Source organism: Bradysia coprophila, unplaced genomic scaffold (assembly GCF_014529535.1).
Source record: "Bradysia coprophila strain Holo2 unplaced genomic scaffold, BU_Bcop_v1 contig_350, whole genome shotgun sequence".
NCBI classification, from domain to species: Eukaryota; Metazoa; Arthropoda; class Insecta; order Diptera; family Sciaridae; genus Bradysia; species Bradysia coprophila.
In genome coordinates, this window is record NW_023503608.1 from 8,351,775 (window position 1) to 8,373,746 (window position 21,972).

A 21,972-nucleotide genomic window follows, 5' to 3' on the forward strand; every position below is an offset into this window, starting at 1 on the left:
GAATATTTTTCTTCTACATCATCACTGTTATTTACAACGACAACGACACTGTCATTACTACAGGAAATCTCGGTTGGCCTCCGCAGAGGCGCCACACATTTTTTCAGTACTTCATTCTTTGCGCTCTATTTTCAGGTGGTATTTAATTTCACTCTCGTAAAGAGGGATTCTTTTGAAAAACAGCCTACCGAAATCGGACGCATTTTCTATTGGAATTTTTTATATGTGCCTAGAAAGGACTTCGACCCTAGTGGCCAAAACCACTTTCAAAAAAATTCTTCGAAGTTTGTGTGGCTGGTCAAAGGTGAACAAAAACCGAAAAATCGCAATTTTCTTACAAAAATTGCTCCAGTTACACGAGCCGTACAGGGTCGTGTGGGGTGTCATTAGAAAGGTAATCACATGTACTATTGAGCCGAATAGGGTCTTGTTGGGTTTAAAATTCATCCACACTGAAATATGTGCAGATAAAGTTTTTAACCGAAGACGTTAAACCACATTAGTCTCTATTTGGCTCAAAAGCACATAAAATTACCTTTCAAATGATACCCCACACGACCATGTACATTTTGTGTACCTCGAGAAATTTCAGTAAGAACAGTGTACGTCTTCGGTTAAAAACTTTATCTGCACATATTTCAGTGTGGATGAATTTTAAACCCAACAAGACCCTATTCGGCTCAATAGTACATGTGATTACCTTTCTAATGACACCCCACACGACCCTGTACGGCTCGTGTAACTGGAGCAATTTTTGTAAGAAAATTGCAATTTTTCGGTTTTTGCTCACCTTTGACCAGCCACACAAACTTCGAAGAATTTTTTTGAAAGTGGTTTTGGCTTCTAGGGTCGAAGTCCTTTCTAGGCACATATAAAAAATTCCACTAGAAAATGCGTCCGATTTCGGTAGGCTGTTTTTCAAAAGAATCCCTCAAAATATCCATATCTGTGAATTGGTTCACAAAAAAATAGTAAATTTTTGACGAAAATCTATTACATTTGAGCTTTAGCTTTAGTTTCCAAACAACATATATATTAAAATGTATATTATAACAAATGAAGTAATAGATTATTTTAATCTAATCCGTCGAAAATACTTAAATCAAAGGAAAGAAATTGTATCATGGGACCTAAGTCAATGGGCTTGTTGTTCATTTCTAAGTTTTTTTTTTAGAGAACGTTTTCTTTTCACTTTTGGAGTTTGAAGGGGTTTTGACTATTTGAATGTGGATGTTGCGCTTGTGTGTGTAAGATTTTGTCAAATGAATTTCGTGAAACTTTCTTAGTGTTGTTAGATCTAATTAGATGGTACTATTAACAATCCATGATTAGAACAACCCATATGAACTTGGTCACTCCAGTAGATCGAAATCGGGAACGACAGGTAGTAAGCCATCGCTTTCCCGATTGAGCTTCCTGGAATTATTTTTAACGGTATACTAGCGGACAATTTTGGGAGTTAGACAAGGATTTTCTTTGATTATTGCAATTTAGAACATGAACTGCTGAAACGGTGGAAGAGGTTGGGAGCAGGGCCTATTTTAAAGAAATTAAATTTCCAAAAATTCTCAAATTTTTCCATCACTTTTCGTCATTTTATCTAAAAACACAACAGATTGCATAATAAATGTTGTTTTTACTGCCTTTTTAGTTGTTTTTCATGTCTTTGAGCTTAACTGATTACTTTGGAATGACATTTATCAGAAAACAAAATTTAGAAATTTTAAGAATTTTCGTGAAATTTGTGAAATTTTGGAAATTTTTGGAAATTAAATTCCTTAAAATAGGCCCTGGTTGAGAGAGCAAATGGATTTCCGGCAATGATTTTTACTTGTTTACCAATTTCTATAATAGAGTAAAGTTTGTGTGTCCATACGTCCTGAGACGCTATATGTTATATGTACCAAAACGTAATGTGTGGTTCTTTTCACAGTAAATGAACAATATTTCGGATCGTAGACAATGGTTCTATGTACTTCTCGGACAGGTTCTCCAGTTGACAGAGTTTAATCGTTGATCAAAATTAACACTTCGGTTAGAATGAGATAAATTACACTTTGCCTGCAGTGTGACTTATAGCAATATCTTGGTAGTTTTTTGAAAAACAAGAAAAATTTATAAAATTCAAGAGAGCTCAATTTACCAATCCACAGGTATAAATTCGCAAACAAATGACATCTTTTGCAAAATAAACAGAATTCTTCGACGACACAAAAAGTCAATATTTAAAGAAAAAAAAAACGGCAGACCTTGACTTACAGCAAAAAATCTAAATCATATAAAAACAGCCTCACTTACATTAATTTCGTGAAAGATACGTGATACGTGTGATCTGGCGGAATAATATAATTATTTTCATTATATAATCGTCTTTCGTGTGTAGTAAACGATTTTTGACTTTTTTTTATTGAAAGGTGCTAAAATCGTTAAGTTTTTTCCAACGCCACATGTCTGGACGAAGGAACTGCTTTTTTTCGGATGACATATGCTAATTACGTGATTGACTGCTTAAAATGCGAATGATACAAATAGGTGGATTAAAAACGAATAAATTGATGCTGTGACCGGTCGTAGAGAATAAGACAGCTTCAATTTACTCTGAACTGCCTTGACATGCCATTAAATTTAAATGTTAATGTTGAGAATACTTAGAGCCAATCCAGTAATTCATTCAATCACTATCCTAATGATATGTTGTCTGTTGTAAAAAGTTGTACCTGGATAACGATATGTCGACATACAACATGCTCCGTACACCATTAAAAGAACCTGAGATTAGAACAGTAAACGATCAAAAATTTACTGAAGATTTGAAGATAATAAAAAGTGAATTTTACTTGTACATCGGTAATTCCCTGCTAAAGCTAACACCTTGAACATCAGACCAAACACGAAAATTTATTACATAAATATTAATGACCGGTCAAAAGTGTGTACCCCACTATATACACGTTCGCACATAATAAATAATTAGCAAATTAAACAATTTTTTAAAAACCAATTTTGATATATTTGACTTGTAACTGATGTTAACAGTCTTATGTGGAGTTAAATGAACACTCAACTAGATTTCACACTGTAGACTAGAGCGCACAGCCATAAATGGAAATTTCGTTGACGATGGAACGGTAGTATTCACGCCACGCCTGTATCGAATATACCTAGAGTTTTTTTTCTTCATTTTTTATCAATTCTTTCAATTAGCGAAACGATCTATTATACCAATATTTGGCAAAATAAAATATAATGAAAGCAGCAATGGAAACTTTTTCGTTGTCCTCTCCTTTTCGTGCATTAATCATGTAATTCCACACAATGCTAAGAAGATAAAAACCACACAATTTGATATTTATCTTAGTTTAATAGGCTATTCGAAGTTTAGAATTTCGATCGACAACAAATTGATGTGGTGATTATCATAACAGGTTAGTCTTCCAAAAAAATGTAGTGTTGTTGCACATGATGTAGACGGGACGAGACGATCTATTTTGAATTCAATTTATGGAAATTGCATCCAATCATTTGCCGAGCTAAAATGGTCAAAGACCTTAAGCTATTTTATCAAGTTCCTCTACCTATTGTGACGCAAAGGCAGATCACTCAAAGGACAATATTTTCTTCCACCTAGATTTGAAAAACCTTTGCCTTCTATTTGTTTCATAGTCTAGCTCGACGACTAGACTCTGCAATAGAATATCCGCCCTATCTTTCTTGTCTGATGTCCAATGTTTCCACGTCATACACTTTTGAATTTTCATATTGACTTTTAATTAGTATATTTCGTGACTGGCAAGACTGAACTACAGTGGACGTCAGTGAAATTCAGCACTCTATTAAACTAAACTGTTCATACGCCTTTATATTGTTTTACCACTACGATGAGCATGTGTGTAACTATTCCACCCGTATAAACAAAAGTAAGTAGTTTCGTTTGTATTAGTTTAGTTTAGTGGACCTGGACTGGACCAGCTGTGAAGAAAATTCAAATCTAGATATCACTGACGTTCACTGTAGTAATCAATGAAATTCGTACGAATTTTTAAGCGCATAAGTTTGTTGTAGTAATTTTCGTTCTCTTTCAATTTTATTTATTTATTTCAGCTTATGACGTTATACTTTTTGCATAATTTCTACAAACTTTAAATTTATTACATTTATCAAAAATAAAACACCAATATCAGCTTCTCAATCTGAAATTGTACTAAGGTTGGCCGTCTATTGCATTCTTTCTTCGTATATCACATTCAATGTGCAGTTCTAATGCAGCATTAGACTGGTACCTAATGTCACGGAAATGCACCTTAGTATGATTCACGTTTTTCATGTGAATTTAAATCCGGCATTGGTTTACACGTAAATCCCGTATATACGAAAACATGTGCAGCACTGCCACATTCATTGTGGTCTAATTGTTTATGTTGCACTGACTGTGTAACCTAGACAACATTCTCAAAGTTTTCTTAAAATTAAAAATTATTTATAGCACTAGTCATGGCATCGATAAAATTATGGAACTTTTACTTTCAACGATAGCGTAATTACCGAATATTTATAAATCGTAACCTTTCGCTCATTGCATGTGGTGAAGAAGAGATGAATATATATGTTGTAGGATATTGGAAGTTATTACGAATTTGGTAATCGAATCAATTTATCGATGCGGTCTCGGTAAATTTAATTCCACTTCCTAAACTTGCTACAGCCACAAATCATACATCCAATTTTCATTTATCAGTTAACTTAAAACAAAACACAGACTTCCCAGCACATGAATAAAATTGATTTATTCACCTTGATTCGCCAAAGCCTTTAGAGTTCTTTTTGGTTTTGTATTAATTTCGATTTTTAATTGCATAAGATAAAGATCTCGACAACAAAAGAAGCATGGAAATATTTAATGTTCGACTCATTTATGCGAATTTTCAAAAAACGAACAAGATGAGGAAAAAAACGTTGAAAATTTAATAATCGTAAATCATATCAGTTTGCTATCTGAATCTATCAATAAATTTACTAGATTTTCCTTTGAAATCTTTGCGGATCAATCAGATGATTTAGTATGTTAAGCAAGTACCTGTTCGGCGTTAATGTCTAATCGGACACAGATAATTGAAAAGAAAAATGTTGCTGCTTTGTGATAAATTAGCTAAAGGTTTCCTCAAAAGATAACTTTCATAAAAATTTTCTGTATTCGATACAAAATCTAGCACTTCAATCAATATTTTCAGTGTATAACCGATGGCTAGCCATTTCTAGAGGACAAATTTCCTCTACAATGGGATTTTCTTCACTCATTTTATATGAGCATTGACTTTTGAGCCAAACCAAAGTATTGGAAAGACATAGAAAGCTTACAAATAACCTGTCACATCTGTTATCGATAACAACGACAAAAATAATGACAAACACTGGGTAATATTGTCATTTATATAGTAATTGTATGTTAAAAAAATTGAAGTACAAGACTTGAAAGATTAGAATCACTTTTGTTGATTGGCGAATATAGTTTTAGTATCTATTTTGTGCTGTAAAACTTAGGTTTCAATACCCCAACCAACAATTTTTTTTTTCAATAAATTTCATTTTTTTTTGTTATTTTGGCTTTCCGCGCTGGTTTTTTATCTGATTATTCATTTTTCAGCCATTTTTTTACTCATTTGAGTCAAAAGTCATTTTTAGGCTGGTATTATAGACTTTAGCCAAAATTTTATACGGTTCTCTTCCACCCACAAATTAACGTTTCAAGACAAGCATATCAACAGTTTCAGTATATGGGATCAATTAATTTAAGTATTTTTTAGAGATTGGTTTCAAATCTTCTACTTCATTAGTCAGAGATTTTCGCTTATTTACGAAATCGTCATCGCTGACAGATGATATACGTCTACAACAGGTCATTTGTGTTATGATATGATTTCCAAAGCTTTCAAAAATTGTGTACTTAAGAGGATTTGCATAAAGTCATTCTATAAGCTAGTTACACTTAATATCGAAGTGGATTATGATAGGATAAATTGAGAACATTTAATTAAGCTGAATAGGTATTTGCAGCGCCATTACCGAAAAAGTAGTATTTCAACTTTTTACTTTTAAACTGGCATAATACTAAGTTATTATTGTCTGAAAAATAGGACTACTTAAGGACATTTGTTTGGCATAAACACATTCAAGACAAATACTCAACTTCAGCTAGCTACTAAAATGTAGCATTTCCCAAATTAGTACATGTCTACGGCGTCTGAATTCTAAAATTTGGTGGGACATAAGAACATTTAATTGGTAATGGCTACAGGTAGCAATCAGAAAACAGGTGTCAATTTGTAATCCTATCTTACTTTTCGAAAGATAATTTTCTTCTACCTTAAAGCTGTCAGTAGGCAAAGATTTCTTTCAGGAAAGCTTAAAAATAGAATCTCCAAATTTTGCGTGAAAATCAATTAAATTGACATTTGAACTTTTCATCCCTAGTTAACTAAACAACAATTACCAATTCTGACTTCAACATCGTGTGATCTAACAGCAAATCCACTGAAATTAAAAACTGTAAAAATTTCTATTTTTATTTAAAGTTGTAGATGGTCATCAGATTATATGCATTTGCTATATGTTGTTGTTGGCATATAATGTACAGTGCATAGTGAATGAAAAAGTTAATTAACTCTAAGCAATTTCTTTTTTTTATTTAGATGTTATCACTCAAAATCAAATTATCTTGTAAAATTCCGACATTTCACAATTGTGTTCGTTGTTTATGTGTTTCTTCATTGACCAAGAGGGAATACGAACGAAACCGTCAAACAGATTCATATCTCATTAGTCAACCGATTTGAAAACTCGCGTTGTTTTAAAGATCGATTGCGTCTTCGAAACGAGAGTTTCCCTTGAAGTTAAAACAAAAATGTTTTTTCGGTCAAACCATTTCTTTATTCAACAGTACAAGGTGCATTTCAATGTGGACAAAAAAAAGGCAAAGTCAATAATTTCACTATGTCTGCAAATTATATAATTAAAAACGTGCAGTCAGTCTGGTACTGAAAACGAGTAATACACACGCTGTTGTTTCATCATTAAAATATGTCAGAGTTTCAGAGTTGTAATAAAAGACGATGGATTGTTAACATTTCGGAAAAAAAAGGCATGGTATATGGTTCCGTTGGGTGTGCAAAGTAAACAGACAATTTATTTGTTAGATATTGTGGTACGACTCTTATTATTGCACTGCAGTTTTTCTTGTGTCTCACAGACTTCCGGGCTATAAGACAACAAATTTTTTGTTGTTTTTTATTAGCTTCTCTGAGAAAGTACGAAAGGGTGTCTTTCATAACTGCTTTTGTGGATTTCGAATTATTTTGTCTTACATAGACCTACTACACTCGACATGGTTATGTTTTCAATAGCTTGACGACCTCGCATAATTTCTACACTTATTTGAATTACACAATAACAAAACCACAACTCAATCTCGAAATTAAATGGCAGTGAAAATTATTGGCAACAATACCTGCAGTCTGTTGAAAATGATTAACTGCGTAGAATTCATGCTGTACAAAGTAATAGTGGAAGAACCGCATTTACCAACCCGTACAAAGAATGGTACTCTTCGGAGTTAAGGTTTGACTATTTGAAATTTGCCCTGACAAAACATTTGGATCCGTTCGGTTAACTCTTTTGTGGCAAAGTGTGCCAACCATTTTAAAACCATAAATCGTCTCATTCATATCTTAGCACGTAACCAATTTACAATGTTAATATTACGATACTATTTACCACTGTAAAATAAGCACATGTCACATGGTGTTCTTTTTCGTGTATCATGCAACAAAGGCAGATTTGCATAATTCACTTTGAACTTCATTATGTTGTTGCGGTTGAGAAAAGTCGCAACAAAGCTGACAAAATAAATTTTTTTAATTGAATTGGAATATGTAAACTCAAAGTTATTGTTCCGAAAAAGAAACAACTCAATTGAGCTCACAAAATTTTTAATGGATATTTAAAGTTGTAGGACTTGTTGTTTCAGTTTATTTAACATGTTATTTTACGTAATGTTTGCAGACAAATCATTTTTTAATTGTAGTTTTTCCACATAAACATTTATCTTGTACATTGAGATCGGTATGTCTTGTACACACTACGAAATGCATCACCAAATCGCTTCAGTTATGTGGTTGCTTAACTTCACTCGTTGTTACTCAAGCGCATGTACATGAAAACGTACCATAGGGTCGGATATGCCATGATAACGGGCAAATCAAGGCGTGGACAATTTTTAACCCGTAAATTTATTACGAAATTCCGACCTTACGTATACGGTGCGAAAGTTTCATTTTCATAATAATTTGCGCACAAATGACTGTTGCAGTCCAACTAACTAAACAACAATTTTGTTTGGAGTCACATTTGGCTGTTCATCTGTTATCGATAAGGACGACAAAATTAATAACAAGCTCTGCGTAATATGGTCCTTTATATAGTAAAATGCATGTTAAAAAAAATTGAAGTACAAGATTTGAAATCAACCGACTAAAAATACGTTGATTAATGGAAGTAATAGACCCGATAATAATGCTGGTCATATGCTTGCCATCTGTAACAGGTTAAAGAATGCTAGAGCATAGCAGTGCTATGGCCAAAGTATATCACGTTTCCAATAAATTTATAAATTAAAGAAATTCTTATTCTCATGACTCATTTTTGTAATTACTGACGATATATGATGATAAAGCCGCTTGTGCTTTAAACAACAATTAACAAGAACGAGCAATTTGTCGTACAGCGCGAAATAGAACTCCATGACGTGAACTACCACTTGAGAATCGATTACGTTTTCTGATTTATCCACCATTAATATTCAATGGCACACTCTCATGACGAGTATAACGAAAACAACACTTCAGAATGTACCAAAAATAAAATGATTCACTCCTTTAAAAGTAAACAGTGGCACACACGAGTTCATATTCCTCTCCGGTAAAATCAATATTTACGCTCGATATCATAATAATCAATCGTCAATGATGTAAATATAAAACAAGTGATATTTTGGTGGATCCGTATAAGAGATACATATCACGTCTTGTTAATGAATATGAAACATCACAACTTAATAAAGGAGAGACACCTTATTTTAACAGTTCCCATGAGAGTTCTTTTTTTTTTGATAGAATCTGAAGACAATTTGACCATTTGAATCATCACTCGTTGATCAGGCGCCAAAGATTTTCGTTTTCAAGTTTATATTTTGTTTTCTGAATTAACATAAAAATCTTGTTGTTTTTTTCCTGAAAGAAAGAGAACGACAACACGGATTTTGAGAAAGAACATGTGACTCTAAAATCAGATTAAAATAATTTTTTCCGTAATTTTTTCTGTTCTTTTCAAAATGAACGGTGCATTGTGATCAATGTTGTTAAAAAATATTTTTAGGCGGATGTTTGTATATAAAATGAAAATGGTATTTATGCCATCAGTTGGGAAGTTCTAAAAATTATGGAATATTTTGCGAATAATAAATTCCATTTACCGTTGAATCGATCTACGTATGAATTTGTTTTTAACTTAATTTAATTACTTTATGGAGTCGTGGAATGATAATTATCGAATGACGTAAATTGCAGGTGTATGGAATGGAGAGAACTGCATTGGCTTTGAATTTCATACAAGTTTTTGTTCTTAAATAAAATTTTAGCTGGACTGGATTCTTTCAATAACGGTCTCGGCTATCAAAAAAGATGATAAATTTGTCCTACGTAATGTGGCCTAATATAGCACAATATACTAGTAGTTCATCTTATAAGTGATAGATTTTCTGTCGCAATTATTTAAACTCAGCTCAAAATAAGTCTATACTTTTAGTGGGTTTTGTTTGCTTCCACCTTTTTATTCGTTCCACATACATTCTATCAGATAACAATAGCGTGTCTTTATTCATTTCTTCCATTCTACATGTATGAGTGAGTACAACTGTTTTTTTTACATTTCTGTTTGAAAAGCATAGAAAACGATGTGGAACCAATAAAATTGCAGGACGATAAACACGTAAAAACTTGAGTTTAATAAAGTTTGCTTTAGATCTAATTGGAAATGAAGTTGAAATTGGAAATATTGAATTTTTGTATTTACCTTACGACATTTGAACCCGGGACCTCCAGCACCACGAGCCAAGAATTTTTACATTGAGCTATTGCGTTTTTAATTGGATAATTTTTTTAAACCGTTGTTACGGAGAAAAATAAGCCTCGAGGGATTAAACGTGAAATCTAATTGCAAATTCAATGGAAATATCACAATCAATGAAAGATTAACAAAAAGCCTCCAAAAAATCAGTGATCCCTTCAAATATATTCTTGTCCAAATCCAAATGATTAAAATTGCTTAACCTGTTACATACGATAATTCAACTAGTCAATATAAACCTTTGGACTATTTTCATTTTCACGTAGATATTATTCTACGAAAAATTTGAATTTCCCTAAAACCGAGAGCAGGGGATTACGATGTACAGATAAATTACATCTAAAAGAGAGCCAGAAGCCTTATTTCGTGACGATGGAAAGAGAGTCGATGGAATGACTTCGGTGCCATGGAGCCGAAGTCAAATGTTAGTTTGGGACGCGACGTGTTCTGATACGTTGGCGCTGTCGTACATTCGTTATTCTTCATCAAAGAGCGGATCAGTTGCCAAAAATGCAACAAAAAAACAAACACGACAAATACTAGAAACTACTCGAGCAGAATTATATTATTCTGGCTTCCGCAGTCGAAACTCTTGGGCCTTGGGCCACAGAAGCTATCAATTTCATCAATAAACTCGGCAAGATGATTTACAATGCAATCGGCGAAAAATTTAAAACAGAGAATAAGTTTGGCAATTCAAAGATCTAACGCAACTAGGGTGATGGGAACCTTCAATGCTTCAGAGTCAATGAAAGATTTCTTTTTTATATTTTGTAATTACTTTTTAGAACCTATTTTCATGTCGTCAACTCCATTGTTTTCTTCGAATAAAAAAAAATCGCTGAGGAAAAATTTACTTACTGGGAGTAATCCCTCTTGAGATTACAATTTTAATTCCAGATATTTATCTGTGTGGTATCCTCTGTTATGAAGAGCCCGACTGTCTCAACGGTAAACTATAAAGCCGATAGGTCGTTTGCAATAGTGATGAGTCTTAGTTTTTGAAATTTAATTGATGTTGTCCTAATGTCAATGCGGATATTTTTGCAACACGAAACCTACGTTCATGTACAGCCGATTCGGCTTGATGAAATCAAAGGAAAAAAAATATTGCTAAACATAAAATTACAAATTTTTTTCCGAAAAGATAATATTATAAATAAAGAGCATTGTGTAGGTAGCATGAAATTGTTGCCATTAACGTTTTCTTCATAAAATTAATTTTTGCAAAAATAACAAAGAATAAAAGAAGCAGAAAAAAACAGCTGAAGATGTTGAAGTCGAATATATGGAACGGATTGCTTTAATCACAGAGATATGTATGTTACCAATTGAGATGAATTGATTTTATGAATTATTGAGGCGTGTATTTTTTGCTTCTTCCTCTTCGGGTTTTGAAATTGAAAATAGAATTCAATCGAAATGAATCGGTATGTTTTTTGAAGATAAAATTTCATTAATTTATTCATTTAACGTTTTTTTTTACTCTCAACGTACGTTAAAATATGAATATCTAATGTCGATAGCATTCGCTCTGGATAGATATATTTACTAATGCTAATCAATTTTATTTGGCCCGGTAAACAAACAATTCGTAGTTTGTATTCTTTCCGGACCTGTACATAGTATTCATTTCGTTGGTTGGTATATTTGTGAGTTAGTCATCTAGTTACATTATTCCTAACTAAATACCTAGGCAGTTTTTGTGGAGCAGATTGCACTCAACGTTCTTTCACCTAGTTACTTGGACTGTTTTTGGAAGAATGTTCCCTTGAAATTTGCCAAATTTTCCTGTATTTTCCTTAATTTTCCCAAAACAAATTTGGAAAAATGTAGTAAAATTCGTAAAACTGAAGGAAATAAGGGAAAATGTTTTTCTAAGAACAGTCCCCGTCTGTGCCTTACGATCAATCTTCTGAGTTCTAATGTTTTGTGATATAAAAGATCACAAAGTTACGAGGTTAGGTCAGAAAGAACTATGTTGGTTCCAAGCTTCTAACCTTAAATGCTAAACCAAAGTCTAAAATTGCAATATTTTGATTTTTTGAAGAACTATTTTCCATTTATCTTCTCCAGATAAACAAGCAATGGCATATACCACGGGCATCATTAGGCGGTTCCACATCCAGTCAAAGTGGCAGTCAAATATCCAGATCAATATCGTCAAGCGTTAAGTATCCCGGCAAACATGGCGGATACAAAAACCGCGGCTATCAGAGTGAAGGAAGTGATTCCATTCCCGATAAGGAGCGAAAGAAACGTAAAACAGCAGCAAATTGTCGCAAAATTCGAGACATTGACAAACATCCAGGGGGCATTGGGGATGAAACAAACGATGGTGTGAAACGAGGCTCACAATCGTCGCAAGGATCGACTGAAAGTAATCATAGCTCACATGTAAGATGGGTTTATAATTTTAGAAAATGAATTCTTCAAATGTAAATTGAAAATTGCAGAGCGCTTCGTCCGGTTCGTTATTACTGACCGCTGCCAATTTGGAACAACTTGCTCAAATTCATAAGAAAATACCACTAACCCATCATCAATTTCATACCGACGACTTTAACTCGGAAGTACAACAGCAACAACACCATCGATTGTACAATGCAAACATAACATCATCGTCACGATTACCAAATGGTATGATGCATCGAATCAATGAAGACACAACGATCATACCAATTAGTATCGATCCGAATCAAATCAAAACCAAAGATTTAGATACAATTTCAACGGCCAGTTCAACTCATTTTACGGTGGTAAATGGAATGGGCGGACCACAACGTGTCGCCAAGGATGGCTTATGCAGTCGAGGACATCAGATAACTGTACTGATATTAACGATGAGTTTGATGTTTTTGATTGGTATCTCGGCGGCAGTGTTTATGTTAGAAAGTGAGTTGATCAATTTGGCTTAATGATTGGAATTTGATTTTTTTTAAATATACATTTTCGTTCATTTTCAGTGCGTGCCAAGAAAATGCCACATTGATGCTGTGAATTGCTAATATTCAACATGGATAATAATTTATTATTTAAAATTAATTTAGCAAAATTTAAATTCGATTGGACAAAGAAATGGTTATAAGTGGACGGGAAAGAGACTGTAAAATTATGAACTGAAAACATTTCTGTTGACTCCACGTAACATTATCTAAAGAGCCTATTTTTCCCTTTTATCGAAAGCTTTTTCCACGTGTCATTTATTTTAGCACCTTTATCCTCAACGAGTTGACATGACATCAACTCAACTGAATTGTTAATCGATAAATTTTTAGCTAAAAAACATGAAATGAAGCAACTTGCGGTCACAATCTTTTCTATGGTCGTTTCTTTAATCGATGAGAACACTATGTTATTAACCCGTCACATACGACTATTCATCTGTTATCGATAACGACGACAAAAAATAATGACAAGCCCTGGGTAATTATGCTCCTTTATATAGTGAAAATACATGTTAACAAGATTGAAGTACAAGATTTAAAATCAACCGATCACTTAGAGTACATATGGTAGACATACACACACAAACATTCTAATCAGAAAATTTAGTCACTTAGGTAGAGATAGATCTGAAGTAGTTAGTGAAGTGATGTCAGTTCTTTTAGGTCAACCCATCGATATAATATACTGTAGATAAGAAGACACGAAGAAGACTATATTATATCGATGCTTCAACCCTATGGAGGATACCGTTACTTTTATGTTGATCCTTTAATTTGATTTATTTCATTTTAATTGCATATGCTAAATAGTAATTCGAAGGGCATATGGGTGGCGCCACTAGAGAAAGGGGACTAGTTCTATTTTGAATTTTAATTCAGCTGTGAAAATGCATAGATGTTGCCACTAGAGAAAAGGATAAAAAAAACTCACCAGTATCAGCCCCTATAGGCTGATTTTCTGTACATGAATTTGGGTCACTAAATTTTGTCACCACTTAAATGTACAGTAGAAAACGTAATAAATAAAGAAATAATCAAAAGATTATTATTGACGAAATGTTTGCAAAAGTGTTGAGGTTATGGCTCTCGTTCGTTTTCGGCATGGCGTTTTTTTTTTTGGTCGTCGTTGTCGATGACAGATCAGTTCAGAACACGTTATAAAAGTCAGTGTATGATAAAACCGGTGTAGACAAAACATAGGTTTCGCTCCAGGTAAATAAATAAATAATTTGTAAAAGACTAAAGACCTAAAGACTAAAGTAATCATCTCCAGTCATGATATTCTTATATATTCATAATCAACACTGTGCTAAAATAGATGACACGCAAGACACGCAACCAGTTCAACAGTGTAAAAAATAGTAATATTGCAAGTGAAGATAAAGAATGGAAGAATCTCGATGAAGATAATTGTTATAATAATAACAAAAATTAAAAATTCGAATGAAAAAATTAACGAATCTTCGGAATTATTTAAATAAATTAAATATGTGAATGAAGAGACGAAGGAAAAAAACCTATAAATTATTAATTAAATTTTTTTTTATTAAATTATTGTATTCACCATGAACGAGAAACCAACAACTTTTTTTTCCTTTGAATTTATTATCAACCAACGATATGTACATGGAAAAAATTAATTAATTTTTCAACTTTTTTTTGTTTTGATTTTATAGTGAAAAATTGAATTCCAGTAAGTATGTTTATATACTTGTGAGTCGATTGGAAAAATGTTAGTTTATTGTTTAAAAACTGGTGAATTTTGATATGTGAGTAGAAGATGTTAGATTTCTCGTGTACATAAAAAACAAAAACAAAATAATTTAATTTATTTGCTATACAACGAAAGACAAAGAAAGATGAAGAGAAAAATCAACAAAATTTAAAAAGTCGCAAACAACAAAGTTTTGCTGGTGGTAATGAATTATTTATTTAAAGTGAGATTATCAGAGAGGTGACATTTTTGCTTGAACCACATCATTAATAACATAATGGCCATTTTAACCTGTCGCAGACGGCAAGCATATTAACAGTTTTACTATTCAAACTATTACTTCATTTGATCGAAGATTTTCAAAGATTAATTTCAGAAATCTTTTACTTCATTTGTTTTGAACTTTTTGCTATATAAGATCTCGTTAGTGAGACCTTGTCGTGTATTATTGCTCTCGTTGTCGATAACAGATGTCTGTAACAGGTTACATAGCTACCTCACATAACGGGAATAGAAATGTTGTGAAGTTTTTGTTTGAAATTGGTTTTTCTTACGGAGAAAGGTCACAAATATCAAGAAAGCTGATTACACAACATATCTTTTCCGGGCAATGTAATTACTATGAGGACTTTAACCACTTGAACCTTTTTTCGTGCCACTATCGAACAGTATAAAAATTATAAGATCCACAAATTTCAATCAAGCTCATGTTAGTAATTCTATGTCGCAATGATGTAACTCTTACGGCTATTTTATTCCATCATTAGGATTGAAATTATTGAATCTAATAACTTAAAAGTTCGGAGAGATACGAGTGTACAGGTTCCAGAACATTTACAAGGCACTGTAAATGTATTAAAGTTTTAGCAAATGAATCACCTCTCTGGAATTTACGAAATTTTTGTGTAAATACATTTTGAGTATTAACGGTCTATTAATTGCATCCATTTAGGGAAATGTTTTTTTTTCCTACAATTATGTTGATCGAATTTGATTGTCGAATTTACGTAAGAAATGTTAGGAAACATGAAAAGACTAACATTAAATCTTTCATACGGTCTGAAGCTCTTTTTATGATAACTTTCAGTCGAGCAACGCACTTCAAGCAAAAGTGTTTCGAGTGACAGCTGCCACTTAGAGTACTATTTTACACATTTTTTACAGTCCAGATTCAGTACTCTATTTAGATTACTATACATTCTTGAAGTGCGTTGAGTCGAGTCAAAACTTTTGTTCCTTCTTTCTTCTCTCTTTCTAAGACATGAATGATGAATGAATTATTATATTTTCCCAAGCTCAGTGTTGTGGTATCTACCGTCAACTACGAATTTGCAGTACAAATTCAAATTTACGAGATCGAATGCACAAATTCCATCAACATGATTGCAGTCGTTTTTAAAAACGAAAGTATTTAATCAAATTCGTAGCTTTAAGCTTAAACTTTTATTTAACAAAAAATATTGTCCTGTGATATTTAATCGAATTAACAAGATAAAAATAAAATAAATTTGTACATAAAATTAAAGTCGATTTTTTTTCTACCATTATGCCATATAGGATGGTACATATAAAAAAGTGATGCCGATTTCGAACAGAAGAAGACTCAAATTAACCTGTTGCAGACGGCAAGCCTATGACTAGTCAAGCATATTATCGAGTCTATTGCTTCCATCGAATTAAGTATTTTTTAACTGTTGATTTCAAATCTTGTACTTCAATTTTTTAACATGCATTTCACTATATAAAGGACCATATTACCCAGAGCTTCTCATTAGTTTGGTCTTCGTTATCGATAACAGATGATGTATGTGACAGGTTAAAAGTCCAAAAGTAGGAAACTGAAACTGGTAAACATATTCAATTCACTGGTATATGAGGTTCGACCATCTTGGGTAATGTATAAACGACTTCTAATTGAAAGCTGGAAAATATATCTGATAGGAAGTAAGATCAATAAGTAGGGAACAAAGTATCTTTGATCTGCATTTTTGCTTCCAAAGAAGAAGTCTCCCAAAGTTCTGTTCTAAGGCTTTTATGTCAAACAAGGAAAACTTATCTTTTCTAAACCAAAAACGTATCTCAATATTCAATCATCATTATGAGCCGGTATGGCTCAGTGGTTACGAACTAGCCTTCCACCAAAATTATTCGGGTTCAATTTCCGCGTCAGCCAGGTCCATATGGAATTTTGCTATAGTGATTGTATCGCTTTGGTAACGCTCTAAAATGTTACATCGTACAACTGTGTGACTCGCGTTACGTAACCCAAATACGACGAATTTGTGTTCATATATCTAGTCTACATTGAGGCGTGATAATTAATATCACCAATGCACTGTGCTTTGATATCACCGAACATTCCTCAGCAAATATTGGTTTACTTCGGGCATGGTTCCTGTTATTAGCCGTAAGAGGCTGTTACTGACGTCTCTAAACAAATCAAATTAAATTTGCTCAAATCTTCTTTTGTCGCCTGCGTGCTGGAGCACGAGTTTCCTTCATGCGACCGTTTAGACTTGCTCACAAAATTCCTCAATCGGTGCAAGCGCCTACACCCACACGAAGAGTACGAAGAGACTCCTCTCTTAAAAATCACTCGCTAATGGGCTTACAAGCTCCGGGATAAAAGATGAAAAATTCGTCATATTCTCGGACACGGATATATCGACTTTCGAAGATCAGTTGATGCAGTGAAGAGACGTACGAGGTGCTCGATGTCCTGCTCGAGTTGATTTTTTTTTTAAAGAATGAAAGTCTTCAGAACATAAATTGATGATCTCTCAGCAAAACTTTCCACATCCACCTTCAAAAACCAACAAATGTCGATCGAAAAGTTTTTTTTTATTTTAAGAAAAAAAAACTTAAAATTAGAGACAACGGTTCTGTGTATTGTGTTAAATGAACGATGCGATTGAGAGTCTCCATTCGTACGTAAATTACTTTTGTAAAATGTTCGTGCTATGTCCGTGCTACGGCCTATGTAAATTTACATTTCGAAAAATCCATCTCCGGATGCTGTTCCATGAACTTCTTCAACGTTTCTTGTTTCTTCTGGTCATCGCTGGTCGGTAGACCCATCTCCTTTTGCCGTTGATCATACATCATTTTTTCGACTAGACCTCTTGTTTCGCCTTTCAAATCCGATAGCTTCGACGGTTCCGGATTTATTTTTCTTGTTGATATTGGTGGATCACTGACAACAACACGGTCCCACCAATTCATTTTGTTGATTTTCTCGAACGTGATGACAATGTGCTTGTTGTCGATAATCCACACCGATTCTTCGAGCTTTATGTCGGAATGCAATTCGTCGTCGATGATTGGATCGTGACCTTTGAGACCGGCCGTTAAATGTTTTTTGCCAATTTTGACGACAACGTCGCGAGGTTTTACAGCAAATTTTACGTTCAATGGAATTTTTAGCTGGAAAAGGGAAGAAAAAATAGATTTAAGCATCGCGTACCTCAAGGAAATCCCAGTAAACTTTGGAATTTGTAAAGAAGATTTAAGAAATGTCCATCAAATATCACTTTCGTGCTTCCCGTATACCAAGAAGTTCCCATCGACGTTCCACATTCCATGAATTGAATCAAAATGTTCGCAATGGACATCTAAAGTCCTAACTAAACTACCTAATGTTGTCAATAATATTTGTCTTTTTGGAATAGTCAGATTCGCAAAGTTGTTTCAAATTATAATAGGAAACAAATGAAGTTAAAGAATTTGGTTTCAAAAGCTAAGAATTTAAAGAAAAGACGTAACAGATTAGGTTCACTATTTTCTAAATTTACGCAAATATGGTTTTGATTATTTTACTGGGTTAATGAGTAAATCGAACTTCGCAATAATACATTACATTCCCAAAACACATCCAGTACTTCAAATGTTTGAGTTTCAAAGTACTTCTATTTTCGAAGGGAATGTTGCTAAAGTCATAAGAATATTTATCTCATTATCTAATCTGTTAGAGCGTCCGATGAAAAAAAAAATTCACGTAGGTGTAACCCAAACTACGTCAAGCAACTTTCTTAAATTTCTCTGTCGAATGTATTTGCTTTGCCATAATAAATACAAAATATGAAGTTCGTGAATTCGATCCTCCCATGGGCTTGATGTTTTTTTTTTGTTTTTTATAATTTTCAAAGCTATCTTGAACATTGTTCGAAAAGTGGTTCGTATTACGAAATTGGTAAAGTTCAACTGTGTCTATCCAGACCCTCTAACATTTGTTGAATGGAAGTTTCATAAAAAAATATTTTCTATGACGCAGGTGACATCAAATTAGACAAAATCCCCAACTTGGGCACCCCAAGTTTAAAAAAAATTACAAAACGCAAATCCACTCAATATCTTGACCTGTAAATTGTAAATAAAAATACGAGACACCTGTTCGTTATATACTACGACAGGCCGTACATCATTTTAACTAATTTATGTAATGAAAGATCTACCATACTATAAGTCGGTAGAAGTTGATGAAGATCATATTCACGAAAGATATTTAAAAAGAACAACTGGGATGTAGGAGATTTCTAAGAGTTGCTGCTAATTTTAGAAAATTCATTTGCTGATCTTTGTAGCCTTTTCCGAAAGCAAAAATAAACCCGTACAACTGTTCTGACTAATCAGTGAGTACTGACAACTATACTCCTACAATTTTCGAAAATAAAAGACTAGTGGAAAAGTCTGTTCATGAAGGACGAAGAAGTCACGATCTACGAATCTCAAAAATTAGATTGGAATCACTACATAATAGGTATATTCAAGTAGCACAACTTCGTTAAGGGTAATGGACAGGACACCAAAATTATTCAAATTTTCACCAAAACATGACTCACCTCAACTTCCTCCAGGGTCTGAGTCCATTTATATTTTTCTAGATCGCAACCGTTGCCAGCATTCGGTTTCAATTTTCCTTTCTCTTTGGGATCATCTTCATCGTCGTCGGCAGGTTCGCTCTTCGCCTCAGTTGTTGGTTGTTCGGCGGCAACAATTTTACTTTTCCTTCGATAAAATTATGTCAATAACAACACCACATCGCAAACGTTCGTTGCACTTACTTAGCCTCATCGATTTCCTTTTGAAGTCGTTCAGCTTCTTCATCTGTTACTTCGCGAATGGCAGCATCATTTGCATTCTCCAGTTCCTCCTGCTCTCGCTTCTTCTTTAAAATCTCTTGTCGTCGTTTTTCAGTCTCCTCTCGTTCTTTGCGCTTTTTATCTGCCACCTCTTTAGCTTTTTTTGCCTCTTCACGAAATACTAACAACAGCAACTACGGTGTGAAGGTGTTTTTTTAGGCAAATCATCACAGACAAACATAACCTCAAATAGGATTTACCTTTTCCCACTCTCCGTCTTTGCCACCAGTGAAAAAATCTGTTTTCCGGGATAGGAAATTTGCGATGGTTATGAGGAGCTGCAATAGGAAATATTAGACTTTGTCAACAAAACGATTTTGTGTTTAAATCAATGTTATTACATCCGGCACACCGTTTTTATGTTGTTCAGCCAAGCTCAGTAACAGGCCATCAAATCGACTATGGTCATCGTCGGACATTTTCCAAAAAATATTTTCGTTGAGCACAAATCGAGTGTAAGTTAAATTCTAAAATAAACAACAGTCTTTCTCACACGGAATAACGAATCACTTAGTGCTTTCTTATGATGAAGGTATCTTCGATGATTGGACGTTTCGAGAAAATGTTTCAAACAAAAAACATATGCAAATATGACACTTTGTGACATTTAGTTTTCCTTGAGTGCCATCTCTGTGAATATTACGGTATATTTTTAGAAAGAAGTGGCTAGGCATCTGTTATCGAAGAATGGATCAAGACAAAAAACACGAAAACTAAAAGGATTTTAAATGGATAAATAGATGAATCGTTTTGTTTAACCTCCTACACAAAGTATCTTCCATTTCAAAGACTCCAACCACATCACCGATGTAGTTATTTATGCATTTTTCACAACAAGTGACGAAAAGTAGGAGTTTCCGTTGCCTTTATTTGCTAAAAACGTAGTGTACAACTCGATGATAAATTTTTTTTGAGGTACACGATGTGTATTGTCACACTCGGCCTACGGTACATCTGCACATCTAGTGCCTAAAAAACATTTATCACTCGGTTGTATAAATAACTGTTTTCGATTTGTTGTATTCGGTTACATTACGTCCGTAGTTCTAAAGTTTTATTTTGCCGAGTCCACACAAAAAAATTTGAAACTACGTACGTACTGTGACGTACTGTGACGTGACGTAAACATTTATTTGTCTATAACAACGTACTTCAAGCATGAGTTGTACTCTAAATAGAGTACTGAAACGGGACAGTGTATCAAACAAATTTTGACACTGTAAAAAAGTCTGTAAATTTTTTTCATACAAAATAGTATTCTATTTGGCAGCTTGAAGTGCGTTGTCTATTACCAAAAAAATTGTCAAATTAGTGATGTTAAGGAATTAATGTACGTGTAAGGACTCTTCAGTTGATAAATAAATGTTTGTCTGCTTCTTCAAAGTATCTTTTACCCTACTAAGCAAAAAAAAGACTCTCACGAAAAAAGACTTGACTTTGGATCAACCGAGCTGGTTCCTGTGAATAACTCCCAAGAGATGCATGAGCGTTGAGCTTTGACTTTGTTGTTTAAATCGTCCTAATTTCACTTTTTCGCACTCCATTTTACTGACACTAAGTAAACAGAGCTGGGTCACTACTCGATTAACCGTTACTTCCAGTTTAACAACGACCACCGTCGTCCAATCATGTGGTCGGACTAACAACTAAATAGTCATCATAATTCGATTTAATTACCTTCGGTGATTCACTTCAGTCAGAATTTTACATAATCGTCAAATTACCTGTGTAGGTTACATATTATGTTAGAGAATTAAGCGTAAATCGGATATTCAAGCTTTTGCACCCTTATTGGGATATTTTAATATTTTTCGTTAATTTCTGGCTGAGCATAAACTTTCACGTCTAGTCAAGTCAACGCATTACAAAAGAAGAAGGCATTCCTCTGATTGTCTAAAAGAAAATTGCGGACAACAATATAATTTTTGTAAGAAACGGTCCTAGTCGCGGATGTATTTTATATCCGGTCGCAGAGTCTTACAACTTAGCTTTTTTG

At 33.7% G+C, this 21,972-nt stretch overlaps 2 protein-coding genes across 2 annotated transcripts in view; one reads left to right on the forward strand and one right to left on the reverse strand.

Annotated features, from left to right (window-relative positions):
* LOC119080768 overlaps positions 1 to 14,658 on the forward strand; it is a 39,942-nt gene extending 25,284 nt beyond the window's left edge. The window contains exons 2-4 of the mRNA XM_037189334.1: positions 12,253 to 12,573; positions 12,633 to 13,071; positions 13,143 to 14,658. Coding sequence (XP_037045229.1) covers positions 12,253 to 12,573; positions 12,633 to 13,071; positions 13,143 to 13,168 — 786 coding nt within the window. The 3' untranslated portion in view covers positions 13,169 to 14,658. The remainder of the gene's footprint in view (positions 1 to 12,252; positions 12,574 to 12,632; positions 13,072 to 13,142) is intronic.
* Positions 14,659 to 17,660: 3,002 nt separating this feature from the next.
* On the reverse strand, positions 17,661 to 20,557 carry LOC119080758 (nuclear migration protein nudC). Its single transcript, XM_037189318.1, has 5 exons — positions 20,318 to 20,557; positions 20,177 to 20,254; positions 19,899 to 20,110; positions 19,677 to 19,842; positions 17,661 to 18,261 (listed from the first exon to the last, which is right to left on the reverse strand). The coding sequence occupies exons 1-5, from the start codon at positions 20,393 to 20,395 to the stop codon at positions 17,815 to 17,817; spliced, it is 981 nt and encodes a 326-aa protein (XP_037045213.1). The 5' UTR covers positions 20,396 to 20,557; the 3' UTR covers positions 17,661 to 17,814.
* Between the last annotated feature and the right edge of the window lie 1,415 nt (positions 20,558 to 21,972).

Coding starts and splice junctions, on each gene's coding strand:
- LOC119080758 (XM_037189318.1), bottom strand. CDS start 20,395: ATGTCCGACGATGACCATAGTCGATTTGATGGCCTGTTACTGAGCTTG. Junction 19,843..19,898: donor AAGGAAATCGATGAGGCTAA/GTAAGTGCAACG, acceptor ATTTTATCGAAG/GAAAAGTAAAATTGTTGCCG. Junction 18,262..19,676: donor AGACCCTGGAGGAAGTTGAG/GTGAGTCATGTT, acceptor TCCCTTTTCCAG/CTAAAAATTCCATTGAACGT.